General features: G+C 40.0%; 2 protein-coding genes across 3 annotated transcripts in view; both read right to left on the reverse strand.

The window, feature by feature from the left end:
* KCNIP4 (potassium voltage-gated channel interacting protein 4) overlaps nucleotides 1–20,819 on the reverse strand; it is a 1,213,489-nt gene that overhangs the window by 1,020,129 nt on the left and 172,541 nt on the right. The window lies entirely within an intron of this gene.
* On the reverse strand, nucleotides 18,773–20,159 carry LOC100343432 (small integral membrane protein 10-like protein 1). The gene has a single exon (XM_008249396.4). It carries the CDS (start codon nucleotides 20,022–20,024, stop codon nucleotides 19,815–19,817), a length of 210 nt encoding a protein of 69 aa, XP_008247618.2. The 5' UTR covers nucleotides 20,025–20,159; the 3' UTR covers nucleotides 18,773–19,814.

Here is a 20,819-nt window from a genome sequence, read left to right on the forward strand (position 1 = left end):
GAAGTACACAAATTATTAGAAAACAGTGAGTTGTGCTGGTGTTGTACATGTCATTCTGCAAATCCACTTCACTTCCAAGTCTCACTCCTGGTTTCCAACACTGTTACTGCCACCTGCTGGTAAGTATCAGAACTGACTTGAATAAATAGGAAACCTATCAGACACTTTCATTTATTTTATATTTTTAAATGTTTACAGGTTTTAGAAAAGTTTATCGCATATTTCAAACTACTAAGTAACTTTCATGATACAAATTATATAGTCATTAAAATATAAAAAAGTAGATATATGAAGATGGCTCTTGAATTCTGTTTCCAGAGATAAACTCTGGTTTGTAGCCTTCAAAATTGTCCACACCTATCACCTTAAATGTTATCTAACTTCATGTTACATATGTGGGAAAATTACACAAATCTATTTATTTATTGACAAGCAGAGTGGACAGTGAGAGAGAGAGACAGAGAGAAAGGTCTTCCTTTGTCATTGGTTCACCCTCCAATGGCTGCCACGGCCAGCGCATTGCGCTGATCGGAAGCCAGGAGCCAGGTGCTTCTCCTGCATGAGGGTGCATACCCAAGCACTTGGGCCATCCTCCACTGCACTCCCTGGCCACAGCAAACAGCTGGCCTGGAAGAGGGGCAACCGGAACAGAATCCGGCACCCCAACCAGGACTAGAACCCGGTGTGCCGGCGCCGCAGGCAGAGGATTAGCCTATTAAGCCGTGGCACCGGCCAATTTATTTTTTAATATTTTTGTTTCTTTTTATGTTTTCTCTTTTTTCCCTTTATATAGCAATAGCCTCATTGAAAACTTTGGACTCACTTCTAATTTTGTTATACTGAAGATTATATTACTAACCTTTATTATATTAGATCAGAAATACAGCAACCCAATCAGAGTGTATCATAAAAGGCAGGTTTGGCTACATTACGGCCAAGGTCATCCAAGAAGTCTATGCCAAGTCTCAGTCTAGCACAGTGCTGCTCACCCTCTCAGCAATGCCCTTCTTCATATATGTTTAAAAACTACTCCAACAGTATCAGAAAGGAAAATGGGTTGCTGTTGTTTCTATGTTTGTGTTATTAACACACAACATTTCATTCCAGATGTCTGTGGGCTCTTTCTACTTGTGCAAGTCGGACGTGCCTCATGTTTGTCAGGTTTTTTATTTTAGCTATTGTAGCCATTGTAGCTAGGATTTAGATAATAATAAACTAAGCAGATTAATACTTCTCACATATATTCCACATACTTTCCCTTGAGCTATGGCATTTCACTTCATCAGTGTTTCCGAACAGCACACACTTTAAGCTTTTATTTAGTTAAACATATCACAGTCTTTTCCTCCATTTTTTTTTTGCCTTTGGTTTTTTTTCGTAGAAGTTAGTACTGTTCTTGGAGTAATTATTTTACTTAAGAGAAAAATGTTTCCATTTTCCTTTTCATGAGAATATACCTAGATATTTTGAAGTTCATTAAAATACCTAATATGAGATGGAAAGATGATCTATAAATTATCAGACCTGTTGTCTTTTCTGTGCTTGTGCGAACTTGTGACACTGATGTGCAAAATATTGTGAGGACATAAGGAACCTTTTATCATATTAATTAAGGTGCTGACCAAGTCTGTCTTTGCATGTACATATTCATACCCATATACTATCCAGTTACCAATATAAATTAGATATCACACTGTGTATCAAATTAAAAAATCACCATAAAATTAGACAATAAAACATGCAAAGTCCTACTACTGTGTGGTTAGCAAAATGAGAACAGTACCAGGTGGGGCTGGTATTATGGCATAGCAGGTTAGGCTGCTGCTTGTAACACCAGCATCCCTTGTCAGAGTGTCTGTTTCAGACCTGGCTGCTCTACTGCAGATCCAGCTTTGTACTAATGTACCTGGGAAAGCAGCAGATGAACCAAGCACTTGGACCCCATCACCTCTGTGGGAGACCCAGATTGAGTTTTGGGCTTCTGGCTTCAATTTGGTCCAGCCCCAGCTATTGCAGCCATTTAGTGGGTGGAAGCTCGCTCTCTTTCTGTCTCTCCCTTTCTCTCCATCACTCTGCATGTCAAATAAATAAAATAAATCTAGTTGAGGGAGCAAGGCACTAGGAAGAAGATAGACTGGCCAACTTCATAGCATGATTGCTTTATCATGGGTCATGTGTTATGGGATGTTCCTATATTTGAAATGTGCTGAGGCAAAAACTGGGTGAACAGGCCTGGACATCACAAGTAGACATCTATAATACTGCGGACTAATTTATCCTTTGCTAAGTCCCTTTTTCTTATATAAAACAAATTCTTGTTAGTGATCTCAAAGATGTCTTCATTCTCTGATCATCAATTTATATTTGTCAGATGCACATGGATAATATTGCATCCATGTCAATAGCAGTAATCAATTATCAGTGTAATAATACACATTCAAGTACTCTCCTACTGCACAAAGCACATCATCTTAAGAAAACATAATTTAAAAAGAGTTATTTTGTGCTAGATGTGTAATGACCTGATAAACTATTAGTAACAGGTAACACATCACAGCACACCACTGATCACGTTTACATGTGCACAGACACTATCTTACACCTGCCAAGGCTCAACTTATGCCCTCTGGACTAGCAAATGAGTTATAACTCACAGGTGAGGAATATATGCTCTGTCGGTAGGCTTCCTTAATGAGTCCATTACAAACATAGTACTTCCTTTGCTTTTTTTTTTTTAACATTTCAGTCTCTACTTCTTGAATAATTCTATCACAAATGTATACATTTTGTGATGTTCCTTTTTCACAATCCATTCACAAAAATGCAGACTTTACTTTTTTAAATGCCACAGCAGAAAAGGATTCACCTATAAAATTTGTAACTTGAGGATTCAACCATATCATCAATATTAGATTACAAACCCTCATTTAGTGGCCATAAATGTTAGTTCAATTAGGCATCACTTAATCAAGGGCACAGTCCTTTAAAGACAAACACAGGACAACTTCCCCCTGGATTTACCAAGTGAAATTATTTTCTCTCTGAAACCTAATTTCCAGGCAGGAACAACACCACAGAATTTTCATCACTCTTAGGGTGAAATGAAGCTACATAGCAACTTACCAAAAGTAAATACCTACGTATTTTCTTCTCCATTTCTTTGTTTTCCTTGAACCTAAGGTCTTAAAAAACATCAGCACTCAGGCCGGCGCCATGGCTCACTAGGCTAATCCTCAGCCTTGCAGCGCCAGCACAGCGGGTTCTAGTCCCAGTTGGGGTGCTGGATTCTGTCCCGGTTGCCCCTCTTCCAGGCCAGCTCTCTGCTGTGGCCCGGGAGTGCAGTGGAGGATGGCCCAGGTGCTTGGACCCTGCACCCCATGGGAGACCAGGAGGGGCACCTGGCTCCTGGCTTCGGATCAGCGCAGCACACCAGCAGTGGTGGCCATTGGAGGGTGAACCAATGGCAAAGGAAGACCTTTCTCTCTCACTGTCCACTCTGCCTGTCAAAAAAAAAAAAAAAAAGATGTATTTATCTTTTTTTATTTATTGAAAGGCAGAGTAAGAGAAAGTGAGGGAAGAAGGGAAAGAGAGAAAGAGAACCTTCCACCTGCTGGTTCATTCCCTAAATGGCTGCAGCAACCAGGGCTGTGCCAGTCTGAAGCCAGGAGCTTCTTACCGGTCTCCCGCATGGGTGCAGGGGCCCAAGCACTTGAGTCATCCTCTGCTGGTTTCCCAGGCACATTAGCAGAGAACAGGATCAGATGTAGAGCAATCAGGCCTGGAACTGGCACTCACATGGGATGCCAGCATCACAGGCTGCAGCCTCACCCGCTACAGCCCCAACAAAGCCATTTTTAAGAAAAAAATCTGGAAGTTCATTTCATATAGCTTTAAAAGTATACTTTGAAAAAATTAAGGCATAATGTAAAAATTATTGGAGCAGCTAAGTTAATCTGATACCCTCCAAAGCAGTAGTAGTAGTAATTATACAATATGAAGTGAATGTATTGAGCTCTTACTCTGTGCCAGCTACTCTGTAGTCAACTAGGCTACTTATGCCCAAATTCAATGTGTGACCTTTGGCCAATTCTGCAGCTCTGTGTAGAACGTAGAAGGCACAGACAGCACCACTCAATAGGGCTGGCGTGAAGATGAGAAACATGAGCATGCTAGGTGTGAGTGGGGTGGGGGAGCAAAAGCAACACGTTGTTATGCAGTGGACTCTTGTCTCTTCCTATTAGCTGCCTCACTCTTTCTCTACCACGATGGTTTCCCCCATGAAAAAGAAATATGGTCCCCTCCAAAGATATCTAGGTGTGTCTAAGCATTCTGCTTCCATCTCAGGCTTTACCATGGCTCGAGGAGATGATAAGGCTGTGGCAGTACACTGCACCTTATCATGGACCCTGCGGTCACAAAACACAGCCACAAGGATGGCATGATTGATTTGCCCCATTCCCAGAGGGTTCAAGAACTCCCCAGCCCATCTGGAAGTGGTGGTAAAAAATGGACTTAAGATAAGGAGACTGCTTGAAAGCCCAGTACAGAATCAGCAAGACCACTGCTCCCAGTACCCTGAATTCTACCCCTACTCATGAGAGCTGGGTAACCCACCAGCTTAACCACGCTCATCTACTAAAAACTGATGAGTTGTCTTTTTTGAGAGGGTGATCGTGAGGGCTGTGGACTGCAAGAAACCACATGCATTTCAGGAGAGGGCATCATACTGTCTGTAGGAGAAATCAGAAGGAGCTGTTTCAGTGAACACTGAGATTCCCCAGGCCGCTCCACCCACATGAGCCTCAGTTCTGACAGCCCAAATGACCCCATACAGGCATAAGATGCTAATAGGCTCTGCTCACAAACCACACTGCGTCTGTTTGCTAAGATTGTCATAAAAAATCACCATACAGTGGTAGTTCAAAACAGTGTACATCTACTCTCTCATAGTGTCGCACACCTGAGGTCTAAACTCAGGGTGCTGACGTGGGCTTCCTTCTCGGGCCTCTAGAGGAGAATGCCTCGTGGTCTCCTCCAGCATCTGTGAGCCCTAGGCCATCCCCTGTATGGACAACATAATTCTAACGGCTGACTTCTCTTCCCCTGGCCTCCTCCTCTGTGTCTGTGTCCATGCACCTTCTTATAGGGACACCACTTATATTGGATTACACGCCCTCTGTAATCCAGTATGGCCCCATTTTAACTGAACTCATTGCATTCACCATGACCCAGTTTCCAAATTGAGGTCACATTCTGAAGTACTGGGGGTTAAGATTTCAACATATACTGTAGGGTGTCACAAACCCACCCCTAAGAAGTGCATTCCCAGATTTAGAAAGGCTGAGTTTCTCATCAGCAGATCCAGCCCACAAGAATCCCTAAAGGAAGTTATCTTCCTAGTGAAAGAGGGAATGATGAACAAAGAAATCTCAGGACATCAAGAAGGAATAAATACAACGGCGAAGAGTAAAATCATGGATAAATTAAACAGAGTTTTATCCTCCTGATTTTTAAATTGATGGCTGCAGCAAGAATAACATTGTTCCATATGATTCTCAATATACATACAATATACACAGGAAATATTAAAAACAATTTTAGGGGTGTATATTTTAGGGAGACTTCACTCTAGCTGGTACAATCTTAACACCAGTGGACTTTGTAGGGTAACGCACATATGATTTAATAGTTAGAGCAACCACCAAAATAATTATAGAAAAGATATATACAAGGGCATTATAGATAAATCAAAATGGAATTCCAAACAATGTGTAAGTTATCCCAAGAAAGACATGAAAAAGACTGAAAAATAGAGAGGAAAAAGAACAAAGATAAAATGACAGACATAAGTCCTAACAAAGCATAAATAATTATATGGACACAAAAAAGCAAAATTCCAAGACTACTAGATTAAATTTTTAAAACATGACCGCCGGCGCCGTGGCTCACTAGGCTAATCCTCCGCCTTGCGGCGCCAGCACACTGGGTTCTAGTCCCAGTTGGGGCACCGGATTCTGTCCCGGTTGCCCCTCTTCCAGGCCAGCTCTCTGTTGTGGCCAGGGAGTGCAGTGGAGGATGGCCCAAGTACTTGGGCCCTGCACCCCATGGGAGACCAGGATAAGTACCTGGCTCCTGCCATCGGATCAGCGCGGTGCGCTGGCCGCAGCGCGCTGGCCGCGGCGGCCATTGGAGGGTGAACCAAGGGCAAAAGGAAGACATTTCTCTCTGTCTGTCTCTCTCACTGTCTACTCTGCCTGTCAAAAAAAAAAAAAAAAAAATGACCAAATACAGGCTGTCTACGAAATTTATTTCAAATACAACAGCACAATTAAGTTGAAAGTAAAAGAATAAAAACATACCATACAAACAAAATCTAAAGAAAGCGGGAGTACCTATGTTAGCAAAGGAGGCTAAACTTAGACTTAGCATTCAGAAGTCATTTTCCTAGGCTTTTCTGTACACAATTTAATCTGCACACAATTTAATGGTGACAATTGAAACTTTGAAGCAACCAAATGTTCTTCAATAGTGAATAATTAAATGACCAGTGGCATATTCCTACTGTGTGATATAGTTTAGCAAGAAAGAACAACCTATTGATACAAGCAAAAATTTAGATGAATGTCAAAGGCATTATGCCAACTGGAAAATAAAGCCAACCTCAAATACTGTGACTGCATTTCAATCTCAACTACTGTCTGACTGCCTTTATGTAAAATTCTTGAAACAAAATTATAAAGATAGACAGCAGATGTATGGTTGCCAAGAACGAGGGGTGAGGAAACAGACATGGATATGATAATCAATGCATGCACTAAGGATATTTCTGCTGCAAACTAGAGGCACAACTAGGTGTGCTGATTCTGGTGGTTAAAATCATCGATGACTGTGATAAAATGACAGAACCATCTATACATATTATAGCAATCTGAGTTTCCTAGTTTTGAGTTTTTATAGTTTTTTAGTTTTTAGTTATATTTATTTAAAATGTACAGTTGGAGCAGAGCGAAGCATAGGCAGGACCTCTCAGTATTATCTTTGAATTTTCTATTAATTGACCAAGGAAAGAAAATAAAGACCTAAAAAAGAGAAATAGGGAGCTGAATACAAGATGGAAGCAAAGAAAAATCCCAGGAGAAAGTTTACAACAGACCTAAATATGAATGCATGGATTGGATCAAGCAGGAGGCTCCAGGAGAAATGTCATCCATTCTCCCAAAAGCAATTTATAGATTCAACGTGACACCACTCAAAATATCAAAGACATTCTTCTCAGATCTGGAAAAAATGATGCTGAAATTCATATGGAGAAACAGGAGACCTTAAATAGCTAAAGCAATCTTATACAACAAAAACAAAGCCAGAGGCATCACAATACCAGATTTCAGGACATACTACAGGGCAGTTATAATCAAAACAGCCTGGTACTGGTACAGAAACAGATGGATAGACAAATGGAACAGAACAGAAACACCAGAAATCAACCCAAACATCTACAGCCAACTTATATTTGATCAAGGATCTAAAACCAATTCCTGTGGCAAGGACAATCTAGTCAATAAATGGTGCTGGGAAAACTGGATTTCCGCATGAAGAAGCATGAAGCAAGACCCCAACCTTACACCTTACACAAAAATTCACTCAACATGGATTAAAGATCTAAATCTACGACCCGACACCATCAAATTATTACAGAACATTGGAGAAACCCTGCAAGATATAGGCACAGGCAAAGACTTCTTGGAAAAGACCCCAGAGGCACAGGCAGTCAAAGCCAAAATTAAAACTGGGATTGCATCAAAATGAGAAGTTTCTGTACTGCAAAAGAAACAGTCAGGAAACTGAAGAGGCAACCGACAGAATGGAAATAAATATTTGCAAACTATGCAACAGATAAAGGATTAATAACCAGAATCTACAAAGAGATCAACAAACTCCACAACAACAAAACAAACAACCCACTTAAGAGATGGGCCAAGGACCTCAATAGACATTTTTCAAAAGAGGAAATCCAAATGGCCAACAGGCACATGAAAAAATGTTCAAGATCACTAGCAATCAGGGAAATGCAGATCAAAACCACAGTAAGGTTTCACCTCATCCCGGTTAGAATGGCTTACATACAGAAATCTACCAACAACAGATGCTGGCGAAGATGTGGGGGAAAAGGGACACTAACCCACTGTTGGTGGGAATGCAGACTGGTAAAGCCTCTATGGAAGTCAGTCTGGAGATTCCTCAGAAACCTGAATATAACCCTAGCATTCAACGCAGCCATACCACTCCTTGGAATTTACCCAAAGGAAATTAAATTGGCAAACAAAAAAGCTGTCTGCACTTTAATGTTTATTGCAGCTCAATTCACAATAGCTAAGACCTGGAACCAACCCAAATGCCCATCAAAAGTACACTGGATAAAGAAATTATGGGATATGTACTCTATAGAATACTATACAGCAGTCAAAACAATGAAATCCGGTCATTTGTAACAAACTGGAAGAATCTGGAACACATCATGCTGAGTGAACTAAGCCAGTCCCAAAGGGACAAATACCATATGTTCTCCCTGATCGGTGACAACTAACCGAGCACCAAAAAGGAAACCTGTTGAAGTGAAATGGTGAGAAACAGTGACTTGATCGGCCCTTGTCCTGACTGTTGATGAACTTAATATTTTACCCTTTTCAGTACTTTTTTTGTTCAACACACAATTATTCTTAGGTGTTTAAATTTAACTGCAAAGTGATCCCTGTTAAATATAAGAGTGGAAATAAGAGAGCGAGGAAATGTACAGTTTGAGACATGCTCAATCAGACTTGCTCTAAATGGTGTCGTTAGAAACATGCCAAGGGATTCCACTTCAATCCCAAAAAGGTGGCATGTACCAATGCCATCTCACTAGTCCAAGTGATCAGTTTCAGTTCACAGTTGATCATAATGACAGGATTAAGAGTCAAAGGGATCATATAAACAAGAATATATAGTGCTTGCTAATACTAACAGAAAGAATTAAAAAGGAGAGAACGATCCAACATGGGAAGCGGGATACACAGCAGACTCATAGAACAGCAGATATCCTAACAACACTCTGGCCTCAGAATCAGCCCTTAAGGTATTCGGATCTGGCTGAAGAGCCCATGAGAGTTTCACAGGCATGGAAAGCCAAGACACTCTGGGGGAAAAGAAAAAGCAAACCTAAATGAAAGATCTCTGCGAGTGAGATCCCAGTGGAATGAATGGGCCATCAAAGAAGGAGGTACCTTTCTCTGAAGGGAGGAGAGAACTTCCACTTTGACTATGACCTTGTCTAAATAAGGTTGGAGTCTGAACTCAAGAGGCTTCCATAGCCTTGGCAACTCATGACTAGAGCCTAGGGAGATTACTGACACCATAAATAAGAGTGTCCAATTGTTAAGTCAACAACAGGAGTCACTGTGCATCTGCTCCCCACGTAGGATCTCTGTCCTTAATGTATTGTCCAATGTGAAGTAATGCTATAACTAGTACTGAAACAGTATTTTACACTTTGTGCTTCGGTGTGGGTGCAAACTGATGAAGTCTTTACTTAATATATACTAAATCGATCTTCTGTATATAAAGATAATTAAAAATGAATCTTGATGTGCATGAAAGGGGAGAGGGAACCAGAGAGGGGAGGGTCACGGTTGGGAGGGAAGTTATGTGGGGGAAAAAGCCACTGTAATCCAAAAGCTGTACTTTGGAAATTTATATTTATTAAATAAAAGTTAAAAAAGACTTATTTATTTGAAAGAGTTTGAGAGAGGCAGAAGCAGAGGGAGGGAGAAAGGGAGGTTGGGAGAGAGATAGGGTGTGCACACATGAGAGAGAGAGTGAGAGAGAATGGGAGTGGGAGCAATCTTCCATCCACTGGGTCACTCCCCAAATGGCCACAATGGCCAGGTCTGTGCCTGGCCAAATCCAGGAGCCAGGAACTTCTTCCAAGTCTCCCACATTGGTGCAGGGACCCAAGTACTTGAGCCATCCTCTGCTGCTTTCCCAGGTGCATTAGCAGGGAGCTGGATAGGAAGCAGTGCAGCCGGGAATTGAAACAGCACCAATATGGAATACAGAAACTGGAGGGAGCAGTTTTACCCACTACACCACAGCACTTGCCCCTATAAAACTTTTTTTTTTAAACTTTTATTTAATGAATATAAATTTCCAAAATACAGCTTATGGATTACAATGGCTTCCGCCCCATAACGTCCCTCCCACCCGCAACCCTCCCCTTATCCACTCCCTCTCCCCTTCCATTCACATCAAGATTCATTTTCGATTCTCTTTATATACAGAAGATCAGGTTAGCATACATTAAGTAAAGAGTTCAACAGTTTTCTCCCACACAGAAACATAAAGTGAAAAATACTGTTTGAGTACTAGTTATAGCATTAAATCTCAATGTACAGCACACTAAGGACAGAGATCCTACATGAGGAGTAAGTGCACAGTGACTCCTGTTGTTGACTTAACAAATTGACACTCTTGTTTATGGCATCAGTAATCACCCTAGGCTCTTGTCATGAGCTGCCAAGGCTATGGAAGCCCCCTGAGTTCACCGACTCTGATCATATTTAGACAAGGCCATGGTCAAAGTGGAAGTTCTCTCCTCCCTTCAGAGAAAGGTACCTCCTTCTTTGATGACCCGTTCTTTCCACTGGGATCTCACTCACAGAGATCTTTCATTTAGGTTATTTTTTTTTCCCCAGAGTGTCTTGGCTTTCCATGCCTGAAATACTCTCATGGGCTTTTCAGCCGGATCTGCATGCCTTAAGGGCTGATTCTGAGGCCAGAGTGCTGTTTAGGACATCTGCCATTCTATGAGTCTGTTGTGTATCTCACTTCCCATGTAGGATCGTTCTCTCCCTTTTTGATTCTATCAGCTAGTATTTGCAGACACTAGTCTTGTTTATGTGATCCCTTTGGTTCTTAGTCCTATCATTATGATCAATTGTGAACAGAAATTGATCACTGGGACTAGTGAGATGGCATTGGTACATGCCACCTTGATGGGATTGAATTGGAATCCCCTGGTATGTTTCTAACTCTACCGTTTGAGGTAAGTCAGCTTGAGCATGTCCCGAATTGCACATCTCTTACCTCTCTTATTCCCACTCTTTGTATTTTTTTTCTTATTTTTTTTAACTTTTATTTAATAAATATAAATTTCCAAAGTACAGCTTTTGGATTATAGCAGCTTTTTCTCCCCATAACCTCCCTCCCACCCGCAACCATCCCATCTCCCTCTCCCTCTCCCATCCCATTCACATCAAAATTCATTTTTAATTATCTTTATATACAGAAGATCAATTTAGTATATACTAAGTAAGGTTTTCAACAGTTTGGACCCACACAGAAACACAAAGTGTAAAGTACTGTTTGAGTATTAGTTATACCGCTAATTCACATAGTACAACACATTAAGGACAGAGATCCTACATGGGGAGTAGATGCACAGTGACTCCTGTTGTTGATTTAACAATTGACACTCTTATTTATGGCGTCAGTAATCACCTGAGGCTCCAACGCCGATCTTATTTAGACAATGTCATAGTCAAAGTGGAAGTTCTTTCAAGTATCATTTCCGAAATGAAAAGACTTGAAAGTCATTACTCTCCTCATTACAACAATAATAAGCTAAACAAAACAAATATCAACAGCTTCTCTGGGCACACTAAGGAGTTGCAGTTACAATGCAATGAGCACCCAGGAATCATCAAAGGTCGTAAAGCTGGAATCACAGCTGGGACCTGCTTATCTGGAACAGAGCCCTGGCTGAAGCACTTAGAGGGTAACTTTGTGTGAAGGCAATTTTACCCAGTGGCTGGAGGCCATTCCTACCATGAATGGGAAACTCCCAGGCAACATGGACTTAGGGATCCAATACTTTGCTTTATCTTGAGGAATCCCACCAACTTTTCACAGTAGAGGGCTTAGAAACATCATTTATTAGCTATGACAGGGAAGAGGAACAGTAACCATTGTGAAATAGGATGAAAACCATCTTCTTATTTAAAGGCTTAAATGTGAATCTTTTAAATATATTCATTAAAAGATAAAGATTGACAAAGTGAGTATAATAACAATGTTCGGCTACCTCTTGTCTTTTGGACATTCACTAAATATACTGATTCAGACAAGTTCAAATAAAGCGATAGCAAAAGATATGTTAAAACTAATTGAAAGAAAGCTGGAGGTACTACACTAATTTCAGATAAATGGAATTCAGAACAAGGAAAATTATCAGAGACAAACAGGAAGATTACTTAATGATTAGGCAGCCATTGCTTTAAAACCTAGCAAATTTGTGTATACACCTAAATTCAGAACTGCAAAATACACTTCAAAAACCTACAGAATGAGGGTTGGCATTCTGGCAAAGCAGGGTACGCCACTGCTTGGGACACCTGTATTCCATTTTGGAGTGCTGTTTGGAATTCCAGATGCTCCCCTCTCAATCCATCTCTCTGTCTTTCTGCTGTATGGTTGACCAGGATGGAATTCCTGGCTTAAGCCTGCCCAGCTCCAGGTATTGCAGTCATTTCAAGTGTGAAACAGTGAATGGAAGATCTCTCTCTCTCTGTTTCTCTCTCTCTTTCTCTCTCTCTCTTGCACACGCGCGTGTGCTCTCTCTGTCTCTCCCCACTCCTGCTCTACCCAGACACCCTAACTTTCAAATAAATAAATATTTTTTTAAAAATTGACAAAATTTCAAGGAGAGAGAGAAAGTCCCACTATTATATTTGGGAACATCAATCTTCCATTAACTGGCTGTTCAAAAATGCAAAAAACCAGAAGCATAAATTTGGCTTTAATAGCCTTATCAATTACTTTGGTCTAATAATATTTACAGAATTCTTTGTCCAACAAGATCAAGCTTCCATGGATGGACCACAGTCTGGACAACAAAATACACCTGAAACTGTGAATGTTCACAAAACACATGAAGAATGTTCCCAGATAATAAATTTTAAGAAACTGTAGCAAGAAGAACAATTGAAGCATGAAAAAGAAAATGAATGAAAATTGAAGTATAAATGAATAATATTGAAAAATAGGAAAATAATATATGAAAATCAGCAAAACCAAAAGATACTTCAGTGAAATAACAAATTCATAAACCTCTCTCCATGCTCATTAAGAAAAGAGAAAGACAGAAATTACCAGTATCAGAAATCAAAGAGTGGCCATCATTGGAAATGAACATTAATGTTCCATGGAAACTTAAGGATAATAAGGGGCTACTAAAATCACTATGCACAAAAATTTGATAACTTAAATGAACAGAACAATTGCTTGAAACACAAATTGCCAATACTTACACAAAAAGAAATATAATCAATCAAGGCCCATTTCCTTTAAAAGAATTGAATCAAAGATGCATACTTCTTCCCACCACCACCAAAAAAAAAAAGGAATGAAAATATCAGGCAAGGGTAACTCATAGTTGAATTCTACCATACATTCCAAGTACAAAAAAGGACAACTCTCTACCATTTCCTCTTGAGATCTGAAGTGTAGATAATAATTTATAACTCAGTTGGTGAATAGCCCCTATAAAACTTTTAAAGAAGAAATAATTCCAATTCTTCTCAAACTTCAAAACAATTGAAACAGAGTGAATCCTCTCAAACTCTACGAGGCCATCATCACTTTAATTCCCAAAACAGAAAAAGACAAAGAAAAATATAGACCAATATCCTTGATGAACATAAATGCAATAATTCTCAAAAATACTATTAGCTAAAAGAGTTTAACAACATATCAGAATGATCACTCAGCCAGATCAAGTGGGATTCATCCCAGGATGCAGGGATGGTTCAACATACACAAATCAATAAATGTGATACATCACATTAACAAATTGAATAATAAAAACTATGATTATTTCAATAGGTGCAGAAAAAGCATTTGATAAAATAGAACATCACTTCATTATAAGAACCTTACATAAATTGGATATAGAAGGAAGATTCCTCAACATAATCAAGGCAATATATGACAAACCCACAGTTGGAAGTATTTTTCACTAAGATCCACAACCAGAAGTTGATGCCCACTTTTACCACTGCTGTTCAATGTAGTTCTGGAAGTTTTAACCAGGGCCATTTGGCAAGAGAAAAATCAAAGGGATACAAATTGGAAAAGAAAAAGTCAAATTATCCCTGTTTGCACATGACATGATCCTATATAAAGGAGAACCCAAAGACTCTACCAATACTGTTGGAACTCATAAAGAGTGTTTAGTGAAATTGCAGGATATAAAATCAACACACAAAAATAAATAGCCTTTGTATACACAAAAAAATGTCATGGCTGAGTAAAACTTTGGATATTAATACCATTCACAATTGCTATAAGAATTTGCATACCTCAGAATAAATTTGACCAATGCAATGAAAAATTTCTACAATGAAAATTACAAAACATTAATAAAAGAAATAAAAGATGACACAATGAATGGAAAAATATTCCAGGTTTGTAGATTGGAAAAATTAATATCAAAACATCAATACCACCAAAAGCAACTGACAGATTCAATGCAATCACAAACAAAACACCAAAGATGTTATTCTCTTATCTAGAAAAAAAATTAACATTCATATGGAGACACAAGAGAACATGAAATCTGTACTCTTTTTGAATAAAAATTTAAAAATAGTTAAAAATAAAATGTGCAAGATGCATGACTAAAAAGAGCTTAATCTATATCTTATCATTGTAATAAATTAACAATTTCCAAAACTAGAAAGGCAGTTACAATGGCATAATAAATAAATGGCATTTGATGAAAACAAACAGGAATTAGAGATGAAAGAATTATAATGAGGGACTGCTCTTTTTCATAAGAAGTTTTGCAAACATACAGATTTAAATAAATTTATATAAGGAGATATCCCCCCCCCCCCCGTAGCGAGTTGTGTCTATAAAACACAAACATAAACTATGGCTTCCACAACTTGTATGCCTTGCCATGGTATGTTTAAGAATTCAAACATTTTTCACTTGACCAAAGAAAAGCATTCATGCCCTAAAAAAGTATTCTTTAGCCTAAGAAACACATTTTCTGATTTAGAAAAACAAGAAGTTTGTATTTTAAATAAAAGCAGGGATCTTTCTAAATATTAGGGAGTTAGTCATTTTATCTGTGACTTCGTATTCCAGAATGTCAATCTGAAACACAAACAATTGCACAAGAATGTCTTCTTGAAACTAATAAGTAAATTTTTTGAACTTAGGACATAAGTAGATGTTAAAAATTCTACAAGTTTAACTATAAAACCAAACACTTCATCCTCAAAGATTGACTTTCATTTGGATAATAGAAATGCAGGTATGTCAAGTGAAAATGCAAAACACCATCAGTAACTACAACTCCTGACACCTCTCCAGAACATTTATCTTATGGTCATGTCCTAAATTTAGTTCCTTTCTAGTCTTTACAGTCCACTTTATTATGCTATCTTTGATTCTATTTTGAGTTTACATTGATTTAGTATTTTTAAAACCTTCATGACCAAGTGTCATTTTTACATCCAAATGGCCTTTTAATTTTTTTTTACATAAAGAAATAATGAAATTGTTCTTGAATGAAAATATATGTTACAGACTGCTCCAACTCCTTCCCATTCCTCAGAGACAACAGGTGGTTTAACTGGATGTATGACAATGGAGATGGGTCAGTTCATCTGGACTGGCAGTTTTCAGCTGCTACTATGCATCAGAGTCATCTGGGGAACTTTAAAATAAAACTACTGATGTTCATGCCCTATCTCCAAAGATCATTTTTTTTTTCTAACTTTTATTTAATGAATATAAATTTCCAAAGTACAGCTTATGGATTACAATGGCTTCCCCCCCCCCATAACATCCCTCCCACCCGCAACCCTCCCCTTTCCCACTTCCTCTCCCCCTTCATTCACATCAAGATTCATTTTCAATTCTCTTTATATACAGAAGATCAGTTTAGCATACATTAAGTAAAGAGTTCAACAGTTTGCACCCACATAGAAACACAAAGTGAAAAATACTGTTTGAGTACTAGTATAGCATTAAATCACAATGTACAGCACAGAGATCCTACAAGAAGTGTAAGTGCACAGTGACTCCTGTTGTTGACTTAACAAATTGACACTCTTGTTTATGGCCTCAGTAATCACCCTAGGCTCCTGTCATGAGCTGCCAAGGCTATAGAAGCCTCTTGAGTTCCCCGACTCTGATCATATTTAGACAAGGCCATGGTCAAAGTGGAAGTTCTCTCCTCCCTTCAGAGAAAGGTACCTCCTTCTTTGATGACCCGTTCTTTCCACTGGGATCTCACGCGCGGAGATCTTTCATTTAGGTTTTTTGTTCCCCCCAGAGTGTCTTGGCTTTCCATGCCTGTGAAACTCTCATGGGCTCTTCAGCCAGATCCCTTAAGGGCTGATTCTGAGGCCAGAGTGCTGTTTAGGACATCATTTTTCTTAACAGTTTTATTGAGAAATAGTTCAACAATCAGCTAAATCACCCATTTAAAGGGCCCAAGTCAATGGATATTAGTGTACATGAATGGCTGTGCAAGCATCAACACAGGTTTAGAACAGTTTTTCTGTAGCTTGTCCCACCAACCAACACAACCAAAGGCTCAACTTTTGTAAGCATGGTAGCCAGTATGAGGCCTTTAAGAAGTGGGACCTAGTGGAAGATCATTATGTCATTGAGGATACTGCTCTCAGGATAGATTAGTTTTCCTGGGGTCTTGGTTGGTTCTTCTGAGAGGGTTGTTACACAACAGTAAGACTGGCTCCTCCTCACTTTTTGACTTCCTGTCTTACAATTCTCTCACTTGAGCTTCCCCATACCACCCACCAAGAGGTGACAAAACCAAAGGTCAAATTCATGGGGCCACTGATCTTCAATTTCAGCTTTTAAACCTGTGAGCAAAATAAACCCCTTTTCTTTAAATGGTACCCAGATGACATGGATATGGCCTGAGTTTGTACCCAAGAGCCCATGTGTTGAGAGCCTGGTCCCAACTATGGCAGTTCTGTGAGTGGTGTGTAAGTTTTAAGATGTGGGGGTTTGGTGAGGGGTTCTTAGGTTAATCAGAAGCATATCACAGAAGGGACTGTGGGACCCCAGTCATCCTCAGGCTTCCTGTCATGAGGGATGATCACTTCCTCCTATATTTGCATCTGCCATTGTGATGTTCTCGGCCATGGCCCACACAATGTTGGCATGATGCCTTTGAATCTTCAGAACTGTGAGCCAAATAAACTTCCCTTTGCAAAGTTATCCAGTCTTGAGTATTCTGCAACAGCAATGAAAAATGGACCAACATACCAGCCTCAGATATTTTGATACAGCAACAGAAAACAGACTTATACAATTGTGATCACTCCAAATAAAACCCATACCCTTAAACTGCCAGCCCTAATCCAGTTATTCTGGCTCTAAGTAACCACTGTGTACCTTCTGTCTCTATGAATTTTTATTATTCTGGACATTTCATATCAAAAGTTACATAGTATGACATCTTTTGAGTCTGATTTATTTTATAGCAAATATGTCACCCACATTGTAGCATGAATCAGCTACTTTTTTATCTCCCAATAATTTTCCATTACATGGTAAAAATATTTAATTATTTGTTCGTCAGTTGATGGGCATTTGTTTCTACTCTATTTTGAACCATGCTGCCATGATCATTCACATGTCAGTTGGATGAACATACATTTTCATTTCTCTTGAATATACACCTGCAGTTATAATTTCTGGGTCATATGGTAACTTTGTTTAATCTTTTAAGGAACTACCAAACAGCATGCCAAAGTGACTGAACCACTTTAAATTTCCTCCAGCAGTGTCTATGGGTTCCATTCTCTCATCACCTTGCGCCAAGTGCTGTGATCTGCTCTGTCATGTTTTATATCCATGCTGGCAGGTGCCCCCAGAGAATCTAACGCTTTCGCTATTGCATTCAGACACTATTTTCTCTTACTCTTTTGTATGTGCAAATGGGAATACTTAAAATCAACACTGAGTCACTATACTAGACTCCATTGGAGGGTACCTCACATGACCAACACTGACTTTTTTTTTTTTTTTTGGTTTTTAATTACTTTTAATTCTTAGACTAGTCTTTCAAGGCAGGTATGTTTACCTTTTAACAGCTGACAAAAGAGAGGTTAATGGGCTCACCTCAGGCCACACAGAGTTTATACTTTGATAGGGATATTTCGACTTAAAAACTCAATTGCATTCTACTTTCTTGGCTCTTAACCCAGTGGTATACATTTTAACTAGAGAACTTCTAAAAATAAAAGTTTGTTTTTAATTACAGCATATACACAGGTAAAATGAAATCAATACTGTAAGACTGGTAGTGAAAAACAGCAAGTCTCTCTGCCTTTTCTCTATCCACCCTGATATCCTTTATCCAGAGCAAACCACATTTAACTCTCAGCTGATTATTTTTCCAATTTGTTTATCCTGCTTTTCATGGACTAGTCTACATTAGACCATGATTGACGCTCCCTCATTACACCCAGCTTTCATCCTGTCCCAGCCTCCTCACGTCTGTAAATCACTCGTTAAATGATTATTCCGTATTTACATAATATTGGCTAACTTTACACAGCTAGTATTAATCACAGTTGAGGTATGCTGCATACTTTTTGAACCTTTATTTTTCCTGGAGTTCAGTTCATAATTACCTGTTTTGTTCTCTTATTTTGAAAAATCTGCAGGCCACTAATTTATCAGACTCTCTGAGATAAGAAAAATCTTGTTTATTTCAAATACACTGGTCAATCTAGAATTTTTTATTGTTTTTGAGGCATCCCATCAAACTCTCCATTTTTGGTCCCTTTCTGTTGACTTCAAGCCTTCTCCGTCACCGATCCTCTTTAGGATATATAGTATATATATTAGGAACTTTAGTATATATATTAGGAACTTGACAGCTGTCCCCTAAGGAACACCTCTGCTCCTGTCAACAACCCACGGTGTCTGTCCAGCTCCTGTTTTATAAGCACTACAGCTAATCCAGAAACCTTCCTCCCCACTTCATATTCTCCCTTATAAACTCTAGTTTTGCATCAAGAGCTGAAAAACATTTGCATTTACTTTGTAACCATAACTTAAATATCCCTTTAAAAGAGGAAAGCCACAGAGAGCATGATGATGACGATTCGAATGTTGTTCAGGGAACAGCCAAGTGTCCAGAGCAAGTGGATTGCTTCTTTTTCTGCTGGGGGTCCACAGGCTGCTCACTGGGCACTTGTAAGATTCATTTTCTTAAACTCTATTTCTTCAAAATCCTGCGGACGTTTGCGTTTGGTGTGCGACGCTTTTCCCCACTGAAAATCGATGACTGTCATTTTCTCCTCCCGTGAAGAAACGGATGTCTTCCACCTATCTTGAATAACTTCAGCTTCTTATTTATTCAAGTCTTGCTTACAATCCAATCCAACGTTATCCCAGTTTACTTTTCAGTTTTTTTCCTGAATGCACGCTATGCCCTTGGTCAGGTCCTTACATCCGTTCAGAGTAGGCTTTCAGGGCGCAAAGCTTCTTAGGTGAGTTCGTGGGTCTTAACGTGATAGTCTCGGTTGCCGGAACCGCGCACTTCAATCGCGGCCGGCATTCTGTCCCGCCCAAGAAGGTCGGCTAGGAGCGAAGAGCGCAGGCGCGGGCAGAGCCCAGGCACTATCGCCAGACCGCGAAGCTCCTCGCCGGGTGCTGCGCCACGCCGCAAGGCCTCCCGGGAGTCGGCCACCATGTTGGCCTCGGGGGCCGGCAAGTTAATCCAAACGTTAAATGTGTACCTGCAAGCGGATGTTGAGGATCACTGAGCCCGCGACGTAGAAGTAGGGGAAGTTCATGCGCAGCTGCCAGGCCAGTTCGAAGAAGGCGAGGAGTGTGCGCGAGAGCCCCTTGCATAAAGCCCCGTAGGAGCTGGGTACCGCGGCTGGGCTGGAGGCCCTGACGGCCAAGGAAGACGGAGCCGCCGTCGCGGGGGCCATGGACTCGGGTCGCTGTCTGCCCAGCGCTTGGAGCCGAGGACCTCCGCAGGCTCCGCGGGGCCTCCAGCGACGGACAGCAGCGGGAGGTTGGGACGAAGCGTCCGCTGAGTTGGCCCTGCGCCTGCCGCCGCCCGACCAACACTGACTTTCTTGGAATAATGCTTCTGGCCTCAGAAATTTGAAAGCCTTTATCCTCAAGTACAGCTATGTATTCATGTATAAATAACTTGGAGGTTACATATAAATAATCGCTAGCTCATATGTTCTGTGTATACTCACGCGCGCACACACACACACACACACACCCCTACATCTACTTACTCCACAAGATTTCATCCTCTTTACAGATAATTCATCTCCAGAGGTCAAACCTTACCTCAGTACTAATTTTATCACCCCATCAGGAAATGCTTGCTAATTCCACCTCACACATTTGAAAATCAGTTCATTTTTGATCTATACTCGCCTCTACTGCTCTCATTCCAGTTTGTCCAACCAATTTGAATGGGAATACTTTCTCCTCTCCAAAGCCTAATCCCTCCTACCAGCATTAGATGCCTTCTCATTTATGCCAGCAGGAGGAGTTAAGTGTGCTGCTTCTACTACACTAAGTGCTCTCAATCCTCTTTGTCACTTATCTTTCATAAAATTCTATAAAAGTGTTACTACTCTAGTTTCAGAGATGAGAAATTAAGACTCTAAATGGTTAATCTGCACATAGTCCTAGCACACAGCACAGTCAAGATGTGATCTTTAGGACTCAAAAATAGCCAATCTCTTAATTCATAATTCTCT

This window comes from Oryctolagus cuniculus, chromosome 2, assembly GCF_964237555.1.
Source record: "Oryctolagus cuniculus chromosome 2, mOryCun1.1, whole genome shotgun sequence".
NCBI classification, from domain to species: Eukaryota; Metazoa; Chordata; class Mammalia; order Lagomorpha; family Leporidae; genus Oryctolagus; species Oryctolagus cuniculus.